The sequence below is a fragment of the Macaca mulatta genome, chromosome 8, assembly GCF_049350105.2.
Source record: "Macaca mulatta isolate MMU2019108-1 chromosome 8, T2T-MMU8v2.0, whole genome shotgun sequence".
NCBI lineage: Eukaryota > Metazoa > Chordata > Mammalia > Primates > Cercopithecidae > Macaca > Macaca mulatta.
This window is the reverse complement of record NC_133413.1, coordinates 95,853,081-95,875,584: the sequence shown is the minus strand read 5'-3', so window position 1 is coordinate 95,875,584 and position 22,504 is coordinate 95,853,081. Positions and strand designations below refer to the sequence as shown.

The window sequence follows — 22,504 nt, the reverse complement described above, 5'->3', positions numbered from 1 at the left end:
GTGAGCACATTGGGACAATATGTCATTATGGTGACACCAGTGTTTGAAAAATCAGGAGCTTGAACTTTATTCTGTCCTAAATAGTATACAATTAGGAAGAGCCCAGAATAAATGTTTTCTTCCAGTATCTCAGTTGTTATTTCTGCTGCTGTTCTTGATGTTGATGCTGCTGTTGTTATTCACATAAAAATGATCAATGGACAATAAGAAGACTTATAAGACAATGCTCCTAAATGAATATATAATTTTTAAATATTCACTGCAAAAGGAAAATGCTACAACTAAATTGAGTTTACTATTAAACAAGACGGTTAAATGTCTACTTCGTGACTGAAGCTCTTTCTTCAACAAGGCTGATCATTTTACATGAAATCAGTAGATTCTCACCTGTAAAAACACTCCCAAGACAGCCAGTCCATCTGGTTCATGAGCTGCCTCAACAAAGCTGGGGTATTTGTCTGAATTCCAATGAACAACATGGAGCTGAAAGGGAGATACACAACATAGTAGGAATGTTTTGTTAGACATCCTGAAAAACATAAATGCAAATAAAACATTTACAAATTTTCTGGTGCTGTACACTTATGTATAATGTATTTACCACAAGAGTCTTGGACAGAATCCTCTTATTTATTTTTGTCCAAAAGTGAAAGTTCATGCAGTGAAGGATCACAGTCACTTAACTAGCCTGTGGTGCACTATATTAAAGACTATATAGAATGCCTCGAGCATCCTAGCTGGATATGGTTGTGCATGACTATAGTCCCAGCTACTCAGGAGGCTGAGGCAGGAGAATTGCTTGAACCCAGGCGGTGGAGGTTGCAGTGAGCTGAGATTGCGCCACTGCACTCCAGCCTGAGCGACAGAGCAAGACTTCATCTCAGGAAAAAAAAAAAAAAAAAGCTTTGAACATCCTTCACAGCCCCTCCAGCCCTAACAAACTCCAGTCATTGCTCCCAAGTAACTGGAGGCTCCTCCATGTCTTCCACAGATGAGACTACAATGCAGCAGCCTCAGATCAGATCCCGGCTGGCAGTAAAGTCCACGGAAGGGGCCCGAGTTCACAGGTAGGTGGAGAAGTCAACCTCCTACACAGTAGGTTTTCCAGGACAATCCCGCTACCAAGGACAGTGAGGTTGCTTCTAAAACTGCCTAGTTAAATGTTTACTACCTGTCATTTTAAGACTTTTTATGGCTTGAAAACACAAAGTCTCCTTATGAGTAATCATGTTAAATAGCATTCACACTTTTTTATTATTAAGAGCATTTTTAATTGGCAAATCATAAGTGTATACATTTATGGGGCACAATGTAATGTTTTACTATATGTATAAATGTGGAATGATTAAGTCAAACTGATGAACATATTTGTCATCTCACACATAAAAATGCTTATCATTTTGATACACTTACCACGTTCTATGAATATGTTTAGATACTTTGCTGAAAGCAAGTTTCAATGGGGGAAAAAGAGGTAGAAAATGGGAGGGTAGCTGGTGCTACTAAGGAGGGGGATAAATAGACAAGGGGGAAGGGAAGGAGGTGGAGGGCCTGGAACTCTGGAAAACAGACTTCACCCACCTCACAACTCTACTCATATGCAAGCAGCCTCATGCAACACCTAAAGGTATCCTAAATGTTTTACCATTGCAAGCAATACAGTATCTCAAACACACCCACAAGTGTGAAAGATTTCAGAATAACGATAAAGGAGAAAACCACTTTTGGGGAGTCTTCCCCAAAAGGACAAACTGAGACAGAAGCCAAAGGGCAATGCGACATGCCCAAAAGATTTAGCTACGATCATAAGTGGTGATCAAGCCATGGTGTCCAAGGACCTGATATGAGGGACTGACTTCAGACAAGATCTCCTTCTAATGAATCCCTTTTGTTTATCAGGAAGAAAATACTTTTGTGAGTCTTCATGCCCAAATCATCTTTCTAGCTGACTGTTACAGAGAGGATTTAGCATTTTCAAATACATCTTTATCCCATCCTTTAAATATAACTCTATGTCTTACAGGCAATTTATAGGAGATAATTTCTGAATAGATAACAATCATAAACAGTCAACTGTAAAACTATAAAACAGTGTACCATCCACAAATAATCAAGGAAGACTGCGATATCAGGCAAGTAATATAAAAGTGGATTCCTATAGTGCCATGTTGCAAGTTTGTGTGAGATAGTTGGGGGAGGAAAGAAACCTGAAAACACTGGGTGATGAAACAGAATTCATTTGGCTCACATGAGACAGATGGCATTCACTGTCAGGGAAGGGCTGATAAGGATGTTAAAATTGTTTCAAGTGGCTCCGTGCCAATGCACCAGTTCTCTTAGTAAGAGATGAGACCAAAGAGAGGAAGATATAAAATGACTTCTTTAGGGTCACAACCAGAACTGATTAAAATATGAATGTGTAACTAAAGAGAGATGAATGGACATATATATATATCCTACATATAACCATCCTTCTGCTAGCTAAAAATACAACTATTTAAACTATGATGGGAAACTAGGCCAAGAAAATCTTTTTCTTTCTCTCCTACACACCTTACTTAACTGGCAGCAATAACTTCACAGAGAAACTGATACCACTTCTATTAACATTTATATTTGAATTAAAACATAAAAAAACCCAGCAAACTCACATTTCCTGACTAACATTGACAACAGCAGTGATTTGAGCTGAATGACAAGAAATTGTAGCCACTACAAAAATGAAAATTAGATTCTCCCCTACTGGCAACTAATTTCTAGATAATAATATTAAAATTTAGCAGTTTCAAACACATATTAGTGGTATGCAAAATATACTGCCAAATACTATGCCAAAAATCCATGATGAATGTTGAAATCAGTTTTATTATTAGTTACATATTTAAAATGCTTGCTATATATTTTGCCTAAACTTTCATTAGATAAAGTTCCAAACACAGAATGGACAATTAGCCTAGTTTTGCAGATGCCTAACTTTTGGGATAAAATGTTTCTTGATTTAGACCACTTTAATCTCTCTGTAATATCACAAACCATCATATTAGGCCTAAAATTAAATTTGTATATGTTGCAACTTTAAATGTCTTTTTTCTTTCTTTCACTTCTTCTTTTTACTTACAAGGGAACATAACTTGATGATGGTTATAAACTTAGTACAAAAGTGGCTGGAAAAACTAATCAACTCCTTGGAATCACGGAGCTGAGCACAAAAGGGTTCTTTTGAACGTGAAACCAAATGCAAGGACTCCCAAATGCCCCCATCTCCAGGCTTGACCTCTTCTTAAACTCGAAGTTTTTATCCAACAGCCTACTTGAACATGAGCCTAGAATGCCTAACAAGCATCTCAAACAACGTGTCTAAAACAGAGAGTGAATTCCTCTCTGCATCCTGCTCCTTCCCAGACTTGCACATTTTAGTAAATGGCACCACTAGCCTCCGATATGCTTACACCAAAACCTTAAGAGTGTTTCTAAACTCCTCTTTTTCCTTCCTTCAATCATGACATCCTTTTCATCAGCAAACCCTACTGACTTTATCTCCCAAACATCATAGATTTGTCCAGCTCTCTTCGTCTCCACCACCCCCATAGTCCAATTTACTGTCACTGCTCACTTGAATGACTTCCATAACCTAGTTCTTCTCCCTACTTCAACATTTGCCTGACAACAGCCTCCTCTCCACCCAGCAGCTAGTTATATTTTATAAAATATAAAGCAGAACATGTCATTCCCCTGATCAAAACCTTCCATTGTCTTCTTCCCACTGCATTACAGATAAACTTCAGACTGCTTACCATGCCCAACGGCACCCGATGTGGCATGGTCCCTGCCTGCCTCTCTGGGACAGAGCCCATAACTGTTCCTTTCTCATTAATTCCAATCCTATAGGCCAATGACTTTCTCCTGTTGAACATGCCAGCCACACTCCTGCCTTAGAGCACTCGTGCTTGCTGCTCCCACTTCCTGGAAAGCTCTCTCTAGATTTTTCTCACAGTGCTTTCTTCTTATCATTCAGTCTCAATTCATGTATCACCTCAACGAGGCTTTTCCTAAGCCCTCAGCCACTCTACCAGATCACATGGTATTGTTCCCATCAAAGAACTTACCATGCACCATTTATTTGTTTATTGTCTACCTCTCCCACTCCACCAACCCTGAGGTTTGACCCAGACTTTCTCTCTCTGCATTTCCTATCTCAGTCCAGAAACATGGATCCTGCCCTTCCTCACTCTCAAACCCACCAATCGACAGATCCCACTAAAGCTGCCACTGCCAGCCAGCCAGCCTCCACTTGCACTCTCATTTATTGTCTGGAACTTTCCCCAAAAGTTTCCTCCAAAGCTCCCCTTAGCCACTCCTGCTTCCATCCAATCTATTCTCAAACAATAGTTGTGAATTATTTTTGAAATGCAAATATCACCACTTCCCAATTCAAAGCCATTCAGTGGATTCCCATTGCGCTCAGAATCACCTTCATAATCCTTACCAGGACTTACCTCAGTTAGATCGGGCCCTTCCCAGCCTCTCCAACTTTGCCTCTGACAACTCTCCCCGTCATTCTCCATGCTCTAACTACACTGTTGAAGGACATACTGTTTTTCAAATGTGCAAGCCTCCTTCCCAACCCACATCCTCACACATGATTTTATGCAAAACTACTGCTATCTCCCCAGTTGACCTGGTTCCCTCCCCTTCATCCATCCATCCACCTGGTTTAACTTAAAACAGATGCCCATCCCATAGGGCAGCATTTTCTGACCTCAAATATGTGTGAGGCTGCACTCCCTTCAGGGTAAGCACCAGTAAGCTGTGTAAAGATTAGGAGCGGGTTTGATTCTCAAAGAATTCTTACTGAGTGAAAGAATGAATGAATATATAAGCCAATGAAATAAGAAATAGCCTTGAATGCATATTAAAGAACAGTATACAATTCCAAGGGTGGGTGCAGTGGCTCAGGCCTGTAATCCCAGCACTTTGGAAGGCCAAGGAGGGAAGATTGCTTGAGCCCGGGAGTTTCAGACCAGCCTAGGCAAGATGTCCAGACTCTGTCTCTACAAAAAATAAAAAATAATTAGCCAGATGTGGTGGTGCCCACCTGTGGTCCCAGTTGCTCCGGAGGCTAAGGTGGGAGGATCCCTTGAACCCAGGAGGTCAAAGCTACAGTGAGCTATGTTTGTACCGTGGCATTCTAGCCTGGGCAACAGATCTCAAAGAAAAAGAAAGAAAGAAGAAAGAAAATCTATTCCAAGTTTTATTCACAAAGCTTTATCTTTAAATGCTGGTGCTGGTCATAGCTTTTTTGTTAGAGTCTCTCATTAAAAAAAATAAAATAAAATACTGGCTGGGCGCGGTGGTTCACGCCTGTAATCCCAGCACTTTGGGAGTCTGAGGCAGACAGATCGCCTGAGGTTGGGAGTTCGAGACCAGCCTGACCAACATGGAGAAACCCTGTCTCTACTAAAAATACAAAATTAGGCACGGTGGTGCATGCCTGTAATCCCAGCTACTCAGGAGGCTGAGGCAGGAGAAGCACTTGAACCCAGGAGGCGGAGGTTGCAGTGAGCCGAGATCGCACCATTGTACTCTAGCCTGGGCAACAAGAGCAAAACTCTGTCTCAAAAAAAAAAAAATACTGTTTGTTTAAAGCATGCATAAAAATGTATGTCTTAAAATATACTTAAAAATTCCTAGATGCTTCCGATTTGTATAATATTTACCTGGAGGACTCATACTTAGGTGTCTTAACATGAATTGAGTCTCCAAGGTCTCCATGTGAAACAAAAGAAGGGAAAAGAATTATCTGTAATGTTGTAAGTTGCACCTAAGTTTTTGAATAAGTGAAATTTGCATTACAAATTTTTTCCATTTATAAATATATAAATGAATCAAAGGTTTTGGTCCTTTCTTTCACTGGTTTGCTTTAAATAAATAAATAAGTAATAATGATTTATTGCAGAACAACAACAACAAAAAGTCTTTATCTACAGAAATGGCCCTTGATCTGCAGGTAAGGACTCTGAGCCTTTGACACATGTCAGGAGGACCCTTTTCAGGAAACTACTTGCCAGCTGGCAGAAAACCTAAGCCTCTCTGAGTATGTAGTACTTTCAAGTTTATTAAAGTACAAGGTGTAACTACACAAAGCATTTTGACCAATTTCCCTGAGTTGCTAAGGAAAATGAGAGACCAGTGATCCAAAGCAACCAGTAATTAGTCCCGAGGGTGCTTTGGACATTTAGTACAACATGTTATATTCAGAACATAAAACTTTAGAAAGAAAACATGAAAACTATTTGGTAAATGATCCAAATTGAGACACCATACAAATTCAGGAGTCCCACTTTTTACCTTCTTGACATAGTTTGTCCATCATCATAAAAACTTTGTATGTACCTTTTATTTCTCTACCCTGAGGACAGAGCAGGTTCCATACCCTAAAGCTACTTGGCCTCAAACACAAGTGATTTAGTGGCAAAGCAAACGTTTTGGATGATAAACTTAAAAGGGCAGAGGTACATGTCAATGGAAGAGTGAAACTGGAAAAAAGTTCGATTGTCGGATTTCTCTGAACAGCAGGGCTATACGGGGTATCTAAACTCTACAGCTCAGTAACCATGAGAACATGAAGAAAAACTGCACTTGCCTGATAACTTAGCTCTGTCTTGCCTAGGTGACTCAGAAACCAAATTATTTTCACAGGAATAGTACTGATTGAGTCATATAATTCATTTTCATCTCATGGTAAAGTTGGGTGTTAGTAATATTTAATCATATTAAATCTGAAGCTTATTATGCTTTGTTCTTTAACCAGAGGATTAAAAAAAGTAGAGTATTTTTTTAATCCAGATTCTGCACAGAGTATTATTAGTGAATATAATTATAAGGAAAAAGGAGTAGAAACAACTCAATAAATGCTTTATTGTGTTATGATTTACCAATAAGCTGAATAATTAACAGATTTTTATTTTATACCTGTAAATATAGAGACAAAGTAGAGTTCAGAAGAGTTTGTCTTTTTTTTTTTTTCTCAGTGAAACTTTGCCCTTTACCTATTTAAATATTACCTATTTAATGTGGTCTTTACATATTAGTGGATATTTGTATCTGGATGAAATATGACCACATTTGGACATAAGACAAATGTTTCTCTCTCTACTCACTGGCCTTTCAATAGATAGAAACAATTTGTAATTTGGTATCAGACAGATCTAGATTTAAACCTGTTTCAATGCTTTCTAGCTGGATAAATCGCAACCAGTTTACTCATTTCTAAAATGGGAACATATAACCCTAAGCTCTCAGGGTTGGTTTAAGGCTTAGGAGGGCAACATTTGAAGCTCTCATATTGATAAACTCTCATATTGAATGAATAAAGCCATTTCAGACACTAAGATACCTAATTGGCTCAGGATCTGTTTGGAATCAGTAAAGTTGTCTCTGTACCCTTTAAATCCCACCATGTAGGAGAACCGTGAATCACAAAGATATGTCTGAGGGCTTACCTCTGCAGCATAGCTCACTCCATCTACTATGTGCTCGGAGCCGTGGTCATCAGCAGACCCCCAGTGAAGGTGAAACTGCCGTAACCTGTAGCTTCCAGCGAGAGGACCACCACGCAGAACTAAACACCAACATGTTTTATATTGTTAGCAAGAAAAAAAATTTACATAAGCTGCTTAAACCACAACATCTCCCTGCATTATTCTGTACGTCCATGTCCTCCAAGGAATTTTTTACAAATATGTCATTTGTTTTGCTGACAAGAATACCACTTTTAAATACGTGTAGAGTGAAAATAGAACATTTCTAAAAACTTAAAGCGTCCACAATACAGATTTTTATGGAACACCTGAGAAATCATCTGGTTAGAAAGCTATAGAAATTAGGGCTTCTGAAAGGTAAGGGATGGTGGTGTTTACCTGAGGATAAGTCAGCCTGTCTGAATGAGGCTGTGACATGCAGAGAGGTCCAGTTTGAGCTTGGTAGAGCAGTGCAGCATTGTGGTTAGGGCGCAGCGTGCAGCAGTTAGAAGGCCCACACTCATGCTGTCCTTTCCTAATTATGTGATCTTGAACAAACTCTAGCTTCTTTTTTCTCTTTTTTTTCTTGAGACAAGGTCTTACTCTGTTGCCCAAGCTGATGCAATCATGGCTCACCGCAACCTCTAAATTCTGGGCTCAAGTCATCCTCCCACTTCAGCATCCCGAGTAGCTAGAAGTACAGGCGTGCACCACTACACTCAGCTAATTTTTTTTTTTTTTTTTTTTTGTAGAGACGGGGTCTCACTATGCTATCCAGGCTGGTCTCAAACTCCTGGCCTCAAGCGATCCTCCCAAAGTGCTAGAATTACAGGCATGAGCTGCCACACCTGGCCACAAACCCTAACTTCTAAGCTTTATCTTCCACGTGTAAAAACAAGATAGTAATGGCACCTCCTCCTAATGCTGTTATTAAAACAGAAGAAAAATTGAAAACAAAGCACTTATTACTACCTGACACACAGTCAACACAATCAACACAGTTTTTTACTGTAAAAACAGGCAAAGCAGGCACACCTTTTGTCCTTAAATTCTGTATTCTTGGGGAAATGTGAAATACAGGACAAAAATAATTTTTCAAAAACCTGTCATATCTTTGTCACTTTGACAAAGTACATTTGAGTACTTTTCCTCAGCAAATATGATCTCTAAAACTATGACAATAAATCATATCTTAAGTATATAGAAAAATTTCTTAATAGAAAACATAGTCCTAAATTGTCTCATTCTAATTAATCTTTATTGGGCATGTTTAAAGCATATGAGAGAATCAGGAAGCGTTGGATGCTAAATATACCATAAGCATTATTAAATTTCCATGAACAGTCCTGGCATGATGGCTCACACCTATAATCCCAGTAATTTGGGAAGCCAAGGAGGGAGGATTGCTTGAGCCCAGGAGTTCAAGACCAGCCTGGGCAACATAGCAAGACCCCATCTTATTATTTAAATATATATTTATATAAATTTAATATGTATATATTTAATAAAAATATATGTTATATAGTTGATATTTAACATCTATATAGAGAGCTATTTTATATATATACATTTTTATTTTTTTGGCTGGGTGTGGTGGTTCACACCTGTAACCCCAGCACTTTGGAAGGCTGAGGCAGGTGGATCACTTGAGGTCAGGAGTTTGAGACCAGCCTGGCCAACATGGTGAAACCCTGTATCTACAAAAAGAAAAAAAAAAATACAAAAATTAGCCAAAAGTGCTCGCTTAAACCCAGGAAGCAGAGGTTGCAGTGTTTTGGGTTTTTTTTTTTGTTTTGTTTTGTTTTTTGAGACAAGGTCTCTCTTGTTGCCCAGGCTGGAGTACAGTGAGGCTCAAACTCGCAGCCTCAATCAATTCTCCCACATCAGCCTCCCTAGTGGCTGAGACTATAGGCACACACAGCTATGCCCAGCTAGTTGTATTTTTTTGTAGTGATGGGGTTTCACCATATTGCCCAGGCTGGTCTCAAACTCCTGGGTTCAAGTGATCCTCCTGCCTCAGCCTCACAAATTGCTGGGATTACAGGTGTGAGCCACCATACCAGCCTTAAATTTGACTTTTTAAAAATTGTTGGTAATTTGCTAACCCTAGCCATTTTCCTAAACTACACTATAGTCAGCTGTCTTGAATGACAAACAAGCTGGCAACAGGATCTGTTTGCTCGTGCATTTACTCTCTGCCAATTAGGATGCAAATTCCTTTAAGGCAGAAACTGTTTTGGTCCCCTGTATCTCCAGTGCCTAGAAAGTACTTGAATCAATTAACATTACCAAGATAAAATATGAGACCTCACCTGTTAAGGCACTCCTCCACAAACTTTAGTTTGTAGGGATGCTACTGAAGTTACCTAGGAATCACTAAAATCTAAGTTCTTAGGACTAGTAAACCTGAGAATAATCACTTTATGGTAAACTTGTTCTCTGAAGTAAAGCTACATGAACAGCACATCTGCAATTTGCTTGGAATCTAGAGAAACAAGAAGCAAGAGCACAAATCTGCCAGGATTATGCCGAGAGAAAGACAGAGAGAGAGAGAGAGAGAGAGAAACCAAAGAACATAGATGTTCCCACTCAGTAGGACCTTGTATTATTTAGGGAGCCAGAGGAACCTTAGTTAAATCTGACTTACTTTACTCAGAGCATATATACACCAAGCTACTCTCTCATTCAACAATTATTAAGAGCTTACAATGGGCTAGCAACTATTCAATACTAATTATGCAATGATAAACAAGTTTGTTCTTATCCTTAAGAAACTTAGTCTATTGAAGGAAACAAATAATCATAATAGAGCTTTATATAATTATCACATCGTCATAGATTACCAATTCATTTCCTAGCTATCTTGGCTCCTGGGAGGATTATACACCTATGGTATGTCCACCTACTAAATCTTTTTCTGTTTGTTGTTTGTTTTTGTTTTTAAGAGCATATAGTGTAAGATCTTGTGAATAATTTGTTTGACTTCAGGCAGTTACCTAGAACCAGATAATGGAAGCATAACTGAAAAACTGGCATTTTCCAGAGATGAAAATTAAAGAACAATCACTGAATTCATCAAGTTACTGCTCTTCCTAGCAGGACTTTCTTAATCAGAAGACAACTTTATTTTTGACATCTTTTTAAAATTTCAGCACACATATTTTATCCACAAAAAGAACACACACCATTACTGTTAGTAGTAGTAGTTACTAATTGTTATTGAATGCTTACTATAATCCAAGAACTATTTCATTTATAAAATACAAAAATTAATACCACATATTTTTTAAAAATAAAGGTTCCAGCAATGAATAATGTTTAAGTATTTAAGTGTTAAATGGTAAATATTAATTGATTTCTGGTGGTTTGTAATTTTATTGAGAGTTAATCTATGTATGCTAAGGCACCCTAATGCTGTGTCATGGTATTTTCCATGTGTTTCCGTCATACAGAAAGGTTTTTTTTTTTGCGACTTAAACACACATGTATTGAGTGCCTACCATGTGCCAGGCACCATCCTAGGTAGGTAAATAAGACATAGTTGTTGTTCATAGAGAGCTTTAGCTAAATGGAAAGACAGAGAAGCCAACTAGCAGTGAAAACATAATGTGGAGAGTTCTGTGTCAGGAAAATTCCAGGATGCCCTGGGAGCCACAACAAGGGTGATAGGGCCTCAGGTGAGCTTCCCAAAGAAGCAAGATACTGTTTGAGTCCAGAAAGACCAGGAGCTCAGGTGAGAACAGCCTTGTCTTTCTTCATCAGACTACCATTTCCCCTGTATATTACAGCCAACCGGAAGTCTTCCTAAAGAATTTCATGAGCCAGGCATGGCACAGTGACTCATGCCTATAATCCCAGCACTTTGGGAAGCTAAGGCGGGTGGATTACTTGAGGCCAGGAGTTCAAGACCAGCTTGACCAACATGGCGAAACCCTGTCTCTACTATAAATGCCAGGAGTTCGAGACCAGATTGACCAACATGGCAAAACCCTGTCTCTACTATAAATGCCAGGAGTTCAAGACCAGATTGACCAACATGGCGAAACCCTGTCTCTACTAAAAATACAAAAAATTAGCTGGGCGTGGTGACGTGCACCTGTAATCCCAGCCACTCAGGAGGCTGAGGTGGGAGAATCACTTGAACCCAGGAGGCAGAGGTTGTAGTGAGCTGAGATTGCACCACTGCACTCCAGCCTGGGTGACACAGTGAGACCTTGTCTTAAAAAAAAAAAAAAAAAAATTTTTCATGAGCCAGGCATGGTAGTGTCCGACTGAGTGGGGAGAAGCACTTGAGCCTAGGAGTTCGGGACTTCACTGAGTTATGGCTAGGCCGCTGCATTCCAGCCTGGGAACAAAGCAAGTCAAGAAAAGAAAGAAAAGAAAGAGAGAAAGAGAGAGAGAGGGAGGGCGGGAGGGAGAGAGGAAGAAGGAAGGAAAAAAGGAAGGAAGAAAGGGAGGGAGGGAAAAATTTCACATCCACCCACTCCCTTTTGCTCCCTTTTGAAAGGATTTCTGAGTAGTTCTCTAAAGGTTTAACTATGGAGCATGGATGTGTCCAGCCAAACAAGCCCTCCAAGGACTATGAGGAAGATTTCATGCCTGTGGTTTATTGACATGCCTGAGGTGGGATTCAGGGTTAATCCTGGTAAAAAATGGCTTCTTTACAAAATGGAAACTGTTTTATTCAAATTAGTGTGGTTTGCTACAGAAGGTATCTTTGTGTTTTTTATAGTTTAGCAAAAATAAAAATAAAAATAAAACAGCAAAAACTTATTTCGTTTAACTACGGTGGTTTCTTCTTTTTAATTGACTTAATCTCCCAAATCGCCATGAAACAATCTCTTTGGTGGGCGGTAGGTTTATCTTGAGAAAAACAGAATAAGAATCATGACCCATATTTACATAGTTACTGTCTCAGAGGACTACAAAGTACTTTATGGATATTTTCAATTAATCCTGGTAATTTTATTGTGAACTAGATAGGAAAAGGATCTTCATTTAAAAGAAAGAACACACACTACTGATGACAAAGTATCAAATCTGGAAACATAAATTGATTTCACTGATTAACCCGAAGTAGACAGAAAACGAAAGGAAGAGAAAAACAGAAGAGAGAGAAACCTGGGTTCTCATACAGCAAATTAGAGTAGAAATTTTTTGCCTTATGAATGTCTACATTTATAAAGAAAATACTTAAAGTTTTAGATGAAGTAAAATGTAATCTTTTCTCATTCTAGAATGAGTAGCTTTACTTTTTTTTTTTTTTTTTTTTTTTTTTAGATGGAGTCTGCTCTGTTGCCCAGGCTGGAGTGCAGTGGCACGATCTTGGCTCACTGCAACCTGTGCTTCCCAGGTTCAAGCCATTTTCCTGCCTCAGCCCCCTGAGTAGCTGGAATATCAGATGTGTGTCACCACGCCTGGCTAATTTTTGTATTTTAGTAGAGATGAGGTTTCACCATATTGGCCAGGCTGATCTTGAACTCTTGACCTCAGGTGATCTGCCCACCTCAGCTTCCCAAAGTGCTGGGATTACAGATGTGAGCCACCACACCTGGCCTTATTTTTTTATTTATTTGTCTTTTTATTTTCTGAGACAGTTTCACTTTTTAAATGTTTGAGATATTGTAAACAGTAACAAACTACAATTATGGGTGGTATAAACTTTGTATTTAGAAGACTTGGACACTTTTACAATAAATCTATTACATTAACCACAAGAGATGGGGTCTTCCTATGTTACCCAGCTGCCCTCGAACTCTTGGGCCTAACTAATCATCCTCCTTCCCCAGCAGCATGGTGTACCAGTGTGTGCCAGCATGCTTGGCTTAACCATTTTTATTAATATAGATTCACAAAACTGAGGGGTTGAAAGAAACATAGTTGAATATGTATACAAAAGGCCAGGTCCCTCCTTACTTGCATTTCTTCCAAAAAGTTGAAAATACCATGTATTTATTTGTCTTTATGCATTTTTTACAATGCTCTGATGAAAATGTACTACTTAGGCCAGCATGGTGGCTCCCAGCACTTTAGGAGACCGAGGTGGGTGGATCCCTTGAGCCCAGAAGTTCAAGATCAGCCTGGGCAATATGGCAAAACCTTGTCTCCACAAAAAATACAAAACTTAGCTGGGCATGAGAGCACATGCCTGTGGTACCAGCTACCCAGGAGGCTGAGGCAGGAGGATTGCTTGAGCCCAGGAGGTCAAGGCTGCAGTGAGCCATGATCGCACCACTGCACTCCAGCCTAGGCAACAGAGCAAGACCTTGTCTCAAAAAAATAGATAAATAAATAAAAAAAAAAACTTACCACTTTTATGAATTTGACAAATATGAGGAAAAAATGTGTGTGGGCTTATAATTTTTGCTAACCATAAAGCTTTACATAAATATAAGATATTACTACTAATCTAAATCAGGGCTCAACTAGTAAGTAAAAACTTTCTTTCAATTAAAGATTTTTAAAAATTAACTATATTTTTTCATTAATATAGCTAATACAGCTCTATCCTGATCTTAGACTAAAAATAAAAACAATCTGTCAGAGACCCTAAAAAGTGTTTCCAAATATGATTCTCTCTAATATTTTATCTCATCTTACATTTAAACTTGATACCTTGGGCAGAAACTCTGCCTGGGCAGTAGATCGTCTGAAGAGGGATTAAACATTCATTTCAAGAAAATGTTTTTTTCATCACTTAATAAATTAACAAATAATCTGTGAGTCTATTATTTATTCACGGTGTGAAAGACACTATCCCAAGAACTAATCATTCAATGAAATGATTACATGTCCTAGAAAAAAGTATTAATAGGGAATGTACAGAAAGTTTCCAATATTTATATATTTTTAAAATTAAACTTCTACTTTCCCTCCCTTCAATGTTCATTATTAGGAGAAAGGTACATAAATAACGATACGAGCATAGATAATACAATTCAACTTTTAAAATTATTTTATTTTTATTTTATCTTTATTTTTTGAGAATGGATCTTGCTCTGTCACCCCCGCTGAGTACAGTGGCACTATCATGGCTCACTGCAGCCTTGACCTCCTGAACTCATGCAATCCTCCTGCCTCAGCCTCCAGAGTAGCTGGGACTACAGGCACACCCCATCGTGCCTGATTAATATTTTATTTTTTGTAGAGATGAGGTCTCACTATGTTGCCCAAGCTGGTCTTAAACTCCTGGACATAAGCAATCCTCCCACCTCAGTCTCCCAAAGTGCTGGGATTATACGTGTGAGCCACCACACCTGGCTGCAGTTTAGCTTTTTAAACGAGACATATTTTAATCTGGAAAGATGTCTATAAAATATTTGTAAATGGGAAAAAAATTTCAGAGTTATATAGCATTATTCCAAATGTATTTTTAATAAGAAAATGCAAAGCAAGGATGATACACATGTATGTATACATAACTAAGCACTGAAATATTATGGAAGAAGTAGTTACTTCAGGAGAGACTGTGGGAAGAAAGAGACGTTAATATTTGTCATATGTTTCCATATTGTTTTATTTACTATGAGTGGATATTACTTTGGCAATTAAAATGAGGGAATAAGTTTTTTTAAGAACTAAACTTTTTCTATTAAAGCATGTACTAAATGGCATTATAGGTTTGCAAATAATGCTAAGATAATTATGGCTAATATTTTGCAGAAACAAATCATGAAATATTTATAAAAGCTATTAAACTTCAATATTTTTATAATGGTAAATTCTAAGTTATAACAAGTTAAGGTCAATTTTAAATTATCATGCAACATATCCTTTTCTAAATACTCTTTATTATTTTAAGGTAAGATTATCTGAAGGTTCAAATATATAACAAGATATCTCAATTCACACAAAGAAAAAATGTGCTTCGATTTGACAAATTCCAGGTCTAGCAAAAACAAAACATGAAAGATTAGAGAGTGTATTCTAGGCTGGGCGCGGTGGCTCACGAAGGTAATCCCAGCACTTTGGGAGGTCAAGGCAGGTGGATCACAAGGTCAGAAGATCAAGACCATCCTGGCCAACATGGTGAAACCCTGACTCTACTAAAAATACAAAAAAAATAGCTGGGTATAGTGGTACGCACCTGTAATCACAGCTACTTGGGAGGCTGAGGCAGGAGAATCGTTTGAATTCAGGAGGAAGAGGAGGAGGTTGCAATGAGCCGAGATCGTGCCATTACACTTCAGCCTGGCATCAGAGCAAGACTCCGTCTCAAAAAAAAAAAAAGAGTGTAGTCTAATTATTCAAATGCTTCACCCACCACCACACACACACAAAAAGAAAAGCCAACCTGATTTGTCCTCTGTGTCATCAAAGTCAACATTGAAGGAATGGCCGCTGTTGCTGATGATTTTAGCTGAGCTTGGGTCATACTTGATACTAAGTGGTCGGAGGGAAGAGTCATATTTCACTTCTTGGGTTTTAATCTCAATCGGAGATTGCTGATCGCCATCAGCAATAGGGAAAAATTCCTTCCAGTGAATAGGACCTTAAATATATAGGACCAAAAGAAAAGGATTAAATAAGTTATTTCTTTCAACAAACATACATTGAGTATAACGCACTGTGCTTGAAATGGAAGAAAACACAAAGATTAATACAGTAAGATTCTCATCCTCAGGTCCTTGGCATCTAATTTTTTTTTTTTTTACAAGATGGGTTGTTTTTATTATAGATGTGGGAAACTCTTGGTGTGCCTTAAGTCATTTTCAAAATTAAACTAACCCTTGTAGACAAAGGAGTCTGTAAATTTTATAAAGTACTCTCCAAAGGTAACCTTCTACCAAACTAAAAACAATAATACAATTCATCATTGAAAACAATGACATTCAGTCTCAGCTCCAAGAATGAGCTGTTGCTCCAGAGGTCAAGTTTGCAGATTGGGAGAGTCAAAAAAGCTGAAAAAAGCCATGAAGCAAAGAAAGGGTGTCATTCTTAAAGATGCTGTGCTTACTTCTTTATTCTTCCTTCTATCACTCAGTGCTATCTTCTAGTGTCACTCAGGCCTCCACTCAATTACCTGTGATGTGCAACAGGCATACCAATAAAACATACAAATTTTTCACCTAGGATAATCCAAATAAAATGGCTGCACCATATCAGGAAATGTAATATTGTTGATTATCTGCAGTGGAGTCAGGTTGTAATTTATTTCTCTCTTTCTTCATTTCAGAAGGTTCTTCTGTGGTTATTTTGCCAATGTTACATTTGAATTTTAACATAAGAGACAAGTGTCATCCCGGTCCTCTATTCAAAACGTCAAAATCGTATCCAGTTCACAAATCACATTAGAGGAAACTGAAACGAGCCAATCAGCTGACAGTTCCCTTTTCAATCCTCTTTACTTCTTTGGGAGACTCTATAAAGTCTTGCCTCTCAAAATCAGCAGCAAAGCTGTAGTTTCATGTAAGCTCCACATCATTCTACAAATGTGAGTCACTTTATAGGTTATAGGTTCTTATTCTCTTCTCTCTACTATTCCTGAAATTTATACAGCTATCACCACCTACACTGGGCTACTGACTAAGGTTTACCCACCTACTTTGCTAAACAATCTTTCACTAAAAATCAAGTACTAATTAAAGAAATGCAATATATCACAATCATCAAAAAACTCTAAAGAGTAAAACTCTAAATCTTTTTTTTTTTTTTTTTTTTTTTTGAGACATGGTCTTGCCACATTGCCCAGGCTGGAATGCAGAGGTGTGATCTCAGCTCACTGCAGCCTCAACTTCCCAAACTCAAACAATTCTTCTTCCTCAGCCTCCCAAGTAGCTAAGAATACAGGTGTGCACCACCACACCCACCTACTTTTATAAAAACTGTTTTTTTGTTGAGAGAAAGTCTCACTATAGGCTGGTCTCAAACTCATGGGCTCAGGTGATCCACATGTCTCAGCTTCTCAAAGTGTTGGGATTACAGGCATGAGCCACCACGCCTGGCCCAAATTCTAAATCTAATACCGCTTACTATGCATCATTTTTGCAAAAGAGAATGCACACATACACATATTTTTTCTTTCACATATCCTTCAGGCACAAAAAGTCATAGCATAAATATATAACTATACACTTAGCTTAAAAGGTGTCATCTGACAAACTGGACTTCAAAGCCACTTGAGCATCAAAAGTCCTTGCTTAGAATGTATTACAGAAAAAGCCTTGTTTATTCAATAATTTTACCATCTTTCTGAGTACTTTTTCTATATATAACCGAGACCTTTTTTCCTCCTTAATTCAGAAAAAGCCTTCTATTTCACTGCCACCAAGTAAGAGTTAACCTAATGAAAATTCAATTTCAAATACGCAATGTGTGTTTCACAACATGCAGGTGACATTCTTCCAATCACTAAAGAGTTGCTTTCTTCTCCTAATTGCTTTGCTCTCCTATTTCTAGTCATTTATAAACAGAACTATTTTTCTAAAAAGTCAAACCAAAATAAAATACAAGTAATAATACTTTGTATCACATTTCCAATATTATCTACTAACTACCATAGTCAGTTCAGCACCCTGCCTCTTAAAGACGTACCCTTTTTCAATTTTTCCAAAAAAAATTTCCTCCTCCTCCTCCTCCTTCTCCTCCTTGTCCCCTCCATGACCCCGCAGGCTAGTCTAGAACTCCTGGCCTCAGGCTGTCCTCCCATCTCAGTCTTTTGAGTAGCTAGGATTACAGGTGCAAGCCACCATAATCGGCCTAAACATAATTCTTTTTTTTTTTTTTTCAGACGAGTTTCGCTCTTGTTGCCCAGACTGGAGTGCAATGGCGTGATCTCGGCTCACTGCAACCTCCGCTTCCCAGGTTCAAGCAATTCTCCTGCCTCAGCCTCCTGAATATCTGGGATTACAGGCACGCGCCACCACGCCCGGCTAATTTTGTATTTTTAGTAGAAACGAGATTTCTCCATGTTGGTCAGGCTGGTCTTGAACTCTAGATGTCAGGTGACCCACCCGCCACGGCCTCCCAAAGTGCTGGGATTACAGGCGTGAGCCACCGAGCCCGGCCAGCAGAATTCTTAATTAGAGATATGTGGTGGTTGCTCAATTGATTTAGGAACTTTTAAATATCTACAGTGATACACACTTTTCAGTGATGTCACATTCCCTAAACTAAACTAATAAAGCAGTCAAAAGTTAGGGGAAGACATCTTAAGTTATTTGTCAAGGCAGTACCCTTTCAGGGCTTCAAGACTTGATGTTTCATCAGTGTTTCTATCCCCAGCTTAAGTTTCCTTTTATCTGCTCAGTCACTGGTTTTACCAATGTTTAAACAGAAAAAAAACAACAACAATAAAACTTGCCTAGTTAAGCCCAGAGCGGTGGCTCACGCCTGTAATTCCAGTACTTTGGGAGGCCAAGGCAGGCAGGTCACTTGAGGTCTGGAGTTCTAGACCAGCCTGGCCAACATAACGAAACCTTGTCTCTGCTAAAAATACAAAAATTAGCCAGGCATGGTGGTGCGTGCCTGTAATCCCAGCTGCTTGGTGGAGCTGAGGCGGGAGAATCGCTTGAACCCAGGAGATAGAGGTGGCAGTGAGCCAAGATAGTGCCACTGTACTCCAGCCTGGGCAACAGAGCAAGACTCATCTTAAAAACAAAAAACAAACAAACAAAAACCTTGCTTAGTATATAATACATTTCCAATAGGATTTTCCCAATCTTTCTCTGAAGACCACACCATTAAGTAAGGATGTGGTCTTCAGAGAGAGATTGCATCTAAAAGAAGGGAATGGCTAACTCCTAACAGAACAATTCCGAATAGAAATACAAAACCACTCCTTATTAATGGCTTTGCTAAGATGAATTTTTTAAATTCCTGAAATAAGCTTCATCTGGGCCAGTGATTTCTAACCTACTAAAGAGTAATCAATATCCATTGATTGAAATACCCTTCTTCCTAACTACCATAAGGGCGCAGTTGGGATTCAATGACTGTTAAATAACTCTAATAAAAACGACTTCAGCAGAGAGGGAAATGAAAATAGATTTGTCATGTTTTCCCCCTAAACATTCACTGGAAATTAGCAAAATGTAAGATTATAATTATGGCCTTAATCAAGAAGAAGTCTGTCTATACACCTTTTATTATTAAAGTTATAAATTTTACCTGCTGCCATTTTTAAACTAGCATGTTTAAAAACAGTCTACTATTAGAAATTAAACAGGCTACAATTAGAAACGGAATTTTTCTGTTAGTTTGTGAAATTAAACTTTCTATAAAATTTGACCATTCTATACTATTCAATCATGTACATGCTAATAGAAGGAAAGTATTATTATTCACAGCCTTAATTTTTTTCTTTAATTATTATTACGTATTTACTCCTTAAAAAGACAAAAATTGTATATATTTATGTGTACAACATGATGTTTTGAAATATATGCACATTGAGGAATGGCTAAATCAAGCTTTAATTTTGCCAGTTATTTACTATAAGGCTTTTTGGTGTCACTGCGATTATTTCAAATAATTATTATTTGAAACAATCAGTTCAGTTTAACGTAGTAAGAAGAAAACATGTTTTTACTTTTGATAATGTGGGATATGCAAGATGAAAAGTGTATGTCTCGTTATTGTTTATCCTATAATTTCAGTAATCCTTTGCTCACCCTGCAAGGATGAGCATGGAAAGAGAGGAAGAGTGAAGAAGTAACCCACGATGTAACTTCATTTCCAGCAAGAACGTGAACCCTTACCAAAGTCCCCAGTAGTAGTCAACCAACTGCAAATTGCTGTGGGAATATTACAGTAACAGTTATTAGGAAACATACAGTTTTTTGTTTGCCACGAAGCCAACTTAGTCTTCAATGTCACAATGCAAGTTAAGATTTCCTAAATATAGTTCCAAAGATTTTCTATGATTTGTTTCTCCTAAGTGAATAGTGAGCTTAAAAGACTGAAAGCGGACTTGTCCTTATTTCATCAAAGTGTGTCATCAGACTTCTAATTTCCAAGCCTTTAATTGATAAGTGGCTGTTACTAGGCAAAGTCCTTGGCTTTTCAGATGAAGGTGAACGCACACGTATGAACACTTGGGAGTTTGGGGAATCCTGATAGAGATACACACCAACGCTCACATCCACTACCAACAACCCGTCCACCCTGACAAGCCAGCTCTCCGCTTCCTGCACTGGGCTCTGAGGAGTGCTGCTAGGTTTAAAGAGAAACTGAAAAGTTTCCCAAAGTGCGAGCCGAGTGTGCGGTCAGCGAGCGCCGGGGCGTCGCGCCAGTCCTCCCGCCCCCCCGCCCAAAGCCCCCCTCGGATCAGGAAAAGGCGCTCACCATTGTGCTCCCGGTATCCCCAGCTGAGCCTCGACATGGTCCCTCGGGGTGGAAGGCAGAGGAAGATGTGGCTGGGCAGCGAGAGCTCGGAGGGAGCGGGCGGAGAGGGGCGCGGGAGGGAGCCTGCTAGGGCGGGAACGCGGGGCGCCGGCGGCAGGAGTGCGAAACCGTGAACCCAGCCCGGGGCGCTCCCGCCCGCGTCCTACAGGCGGCAGAGGCGTGCGGGGAAGGCGCCCCCGCGGCTGGCTGAGTCCTGGAGGGCGCGAGTCCCTGGGGGATCTCCTGCCTTCTGAGAAGGAGTCACTCGGGAGAGGAAAGTTTTGCCTAGAGGGCTTCCAGGAAATAAATGAGTCACCAGAGCCTGGAACTGCCAGGCTGGGAGGTAGGGATCCCGGTGGAGGCGTAAAAGAGGTCGGTGATGGTCGTGGCAGTGGTGATTACAAATACAAAACAATAATGACGATGGTAATCACCACTATTGAAAAAATCACTACTTATTAAGGGCTTACCGTGGGCAAGGGTCTTAGCTAAGATGTTTACCCACGTTTTCCCATTAGATACTCTCAGCATTTCCTCGAGAAAGACGTGTGCCCCCTAATTAGGAGATCAGGCTTAGGAGACACGAGGTAACCTGCCCCAGGTCGCACAGCTAAAGCGGGTGGGGTCGTTGTTAGAGAGGACCAGCTCCCTGTCCTGGACTGGCTCCATTGCCCATTCACCCTTTCCTTACCCCTTCCTCTCACTCTGCAGACTTGTGGCTTGTTGAGTGAGGAAACCAAAACCAGTTGTTGAGATTTGGTCCCAAAATTCTGCTGTCCTCCTGACCCCGCAAGAAAGAAGGTTTTCAGAACATCTTTCCTGGATGCTTGGTGGGCTTGTTACCCTAGGACTGGAGTCAGAACTAGCTGCAGAGACTTGAATTTCTGGCCTGGAATCGTGAGTGTTCTGGGTTCAAAGTGAAAAATAAAACTTAGGTAGATGAACCACTTTCTACCTCCTTGTCTCGGGTCAGCTGCCTCATATTTTATAAATCCAAGCAACCTCTTTGTAAGGAACCTAGTAAACCCATTTTCAGTAACTGGATGATTTCGTATGTCAAGATGAATAATGTTCTTAACGTTCTAAGTAAATATCAGTTACTGATACCCAATAATAGTGGTTACATGAATGGATGAATGACTGAATAGACCAAAATTGTTAAAGAAATTTTGGTCGTCAGTGGGTTTCAAATACTTCCCAAGTTGTTACTTCTATTGCTTGAGTACACAGTTTGTAACCACCCAGTGGGTTTAACTTGCCCGCTGTCAAGACAGAGCTGATTTATCAAGACAGGGGAATTGCAATACAGAAAGGGTAATTCATGTAGAGCCGGCTGTGCAGGAGACTGGAGTTTTATTATTACACAAATCAGTCTCCTCAAGCATTGGGGGATCAAAGTTTTTAAGGACAATTTGGTGGGTGGGGGACAGCCAGCAAGTCAGGAGACCTGATTATTTGGGTCAGAGGTGAAATCATAGGGAGTCAAAGCTGTCTTGCAGTCAGTCAGTTCCTGGGTGGAGGCCGTGGGATCAGCTGAGCCAGTTTATGGATCTGGGTGGTGCCTGCTGATCCATCAAGTGCAGGGTCGGCAACATATCTAAAGCACTGGTTTTAGGCTTTACAATAGTGATGTTATTCCCAGGAGCAATTTGTGGAGGGTC

The 22,504-nt window shown here is 39.4% G+C and overlaps 1 protein-coding gene across 4 annotated transcripts in view; it reads right to left on the bottom strand.

The window, feature by feature from the left end:
- CA13 (carbonic anhydrase 13) overlaps window positions 1-21,111 on the bottom strand; it is a 50,819-nt gene extending 29,708 nt beyond the window's left edge. Inside the window, exons 1-5 of one of the 4 annotated variants that reach the window (XM_077943858.1) lie at window positions 20,805-21,111; window positions 15,814-16,011; window positions 15,607-15,733; window positions 7,503-7,621; window positions 388-483 (exon numbers count right to left, since the gene is read on the bottom strand). In XM_077943858.1, coding sequence (XP_077799984.1) covers window positions 388-483; window positions 7,503-7,621; window positions 15,607-15,733; window positions 15,814-15,927 — 456 coding nt within the window. In that variant the 5' untranslated portion in view covers window positions 15,928-16,011; window positions 20,805-21,111. The remainder of the gene's footprint in view (window positions 1-387; window positions 484-7,502; window positions 7,622-15,606; window positions 15,734-15,813; window positions 16,012-20,804) is intronic. The other 3 variants (XM_077943856.1, XM_077943859.1, XM_001095487.5) reach the window with 3 other exon arrangements.
- Between the last annotated feature and the right edge of the window lie 1,393 nt (window positions 21,112-22,504).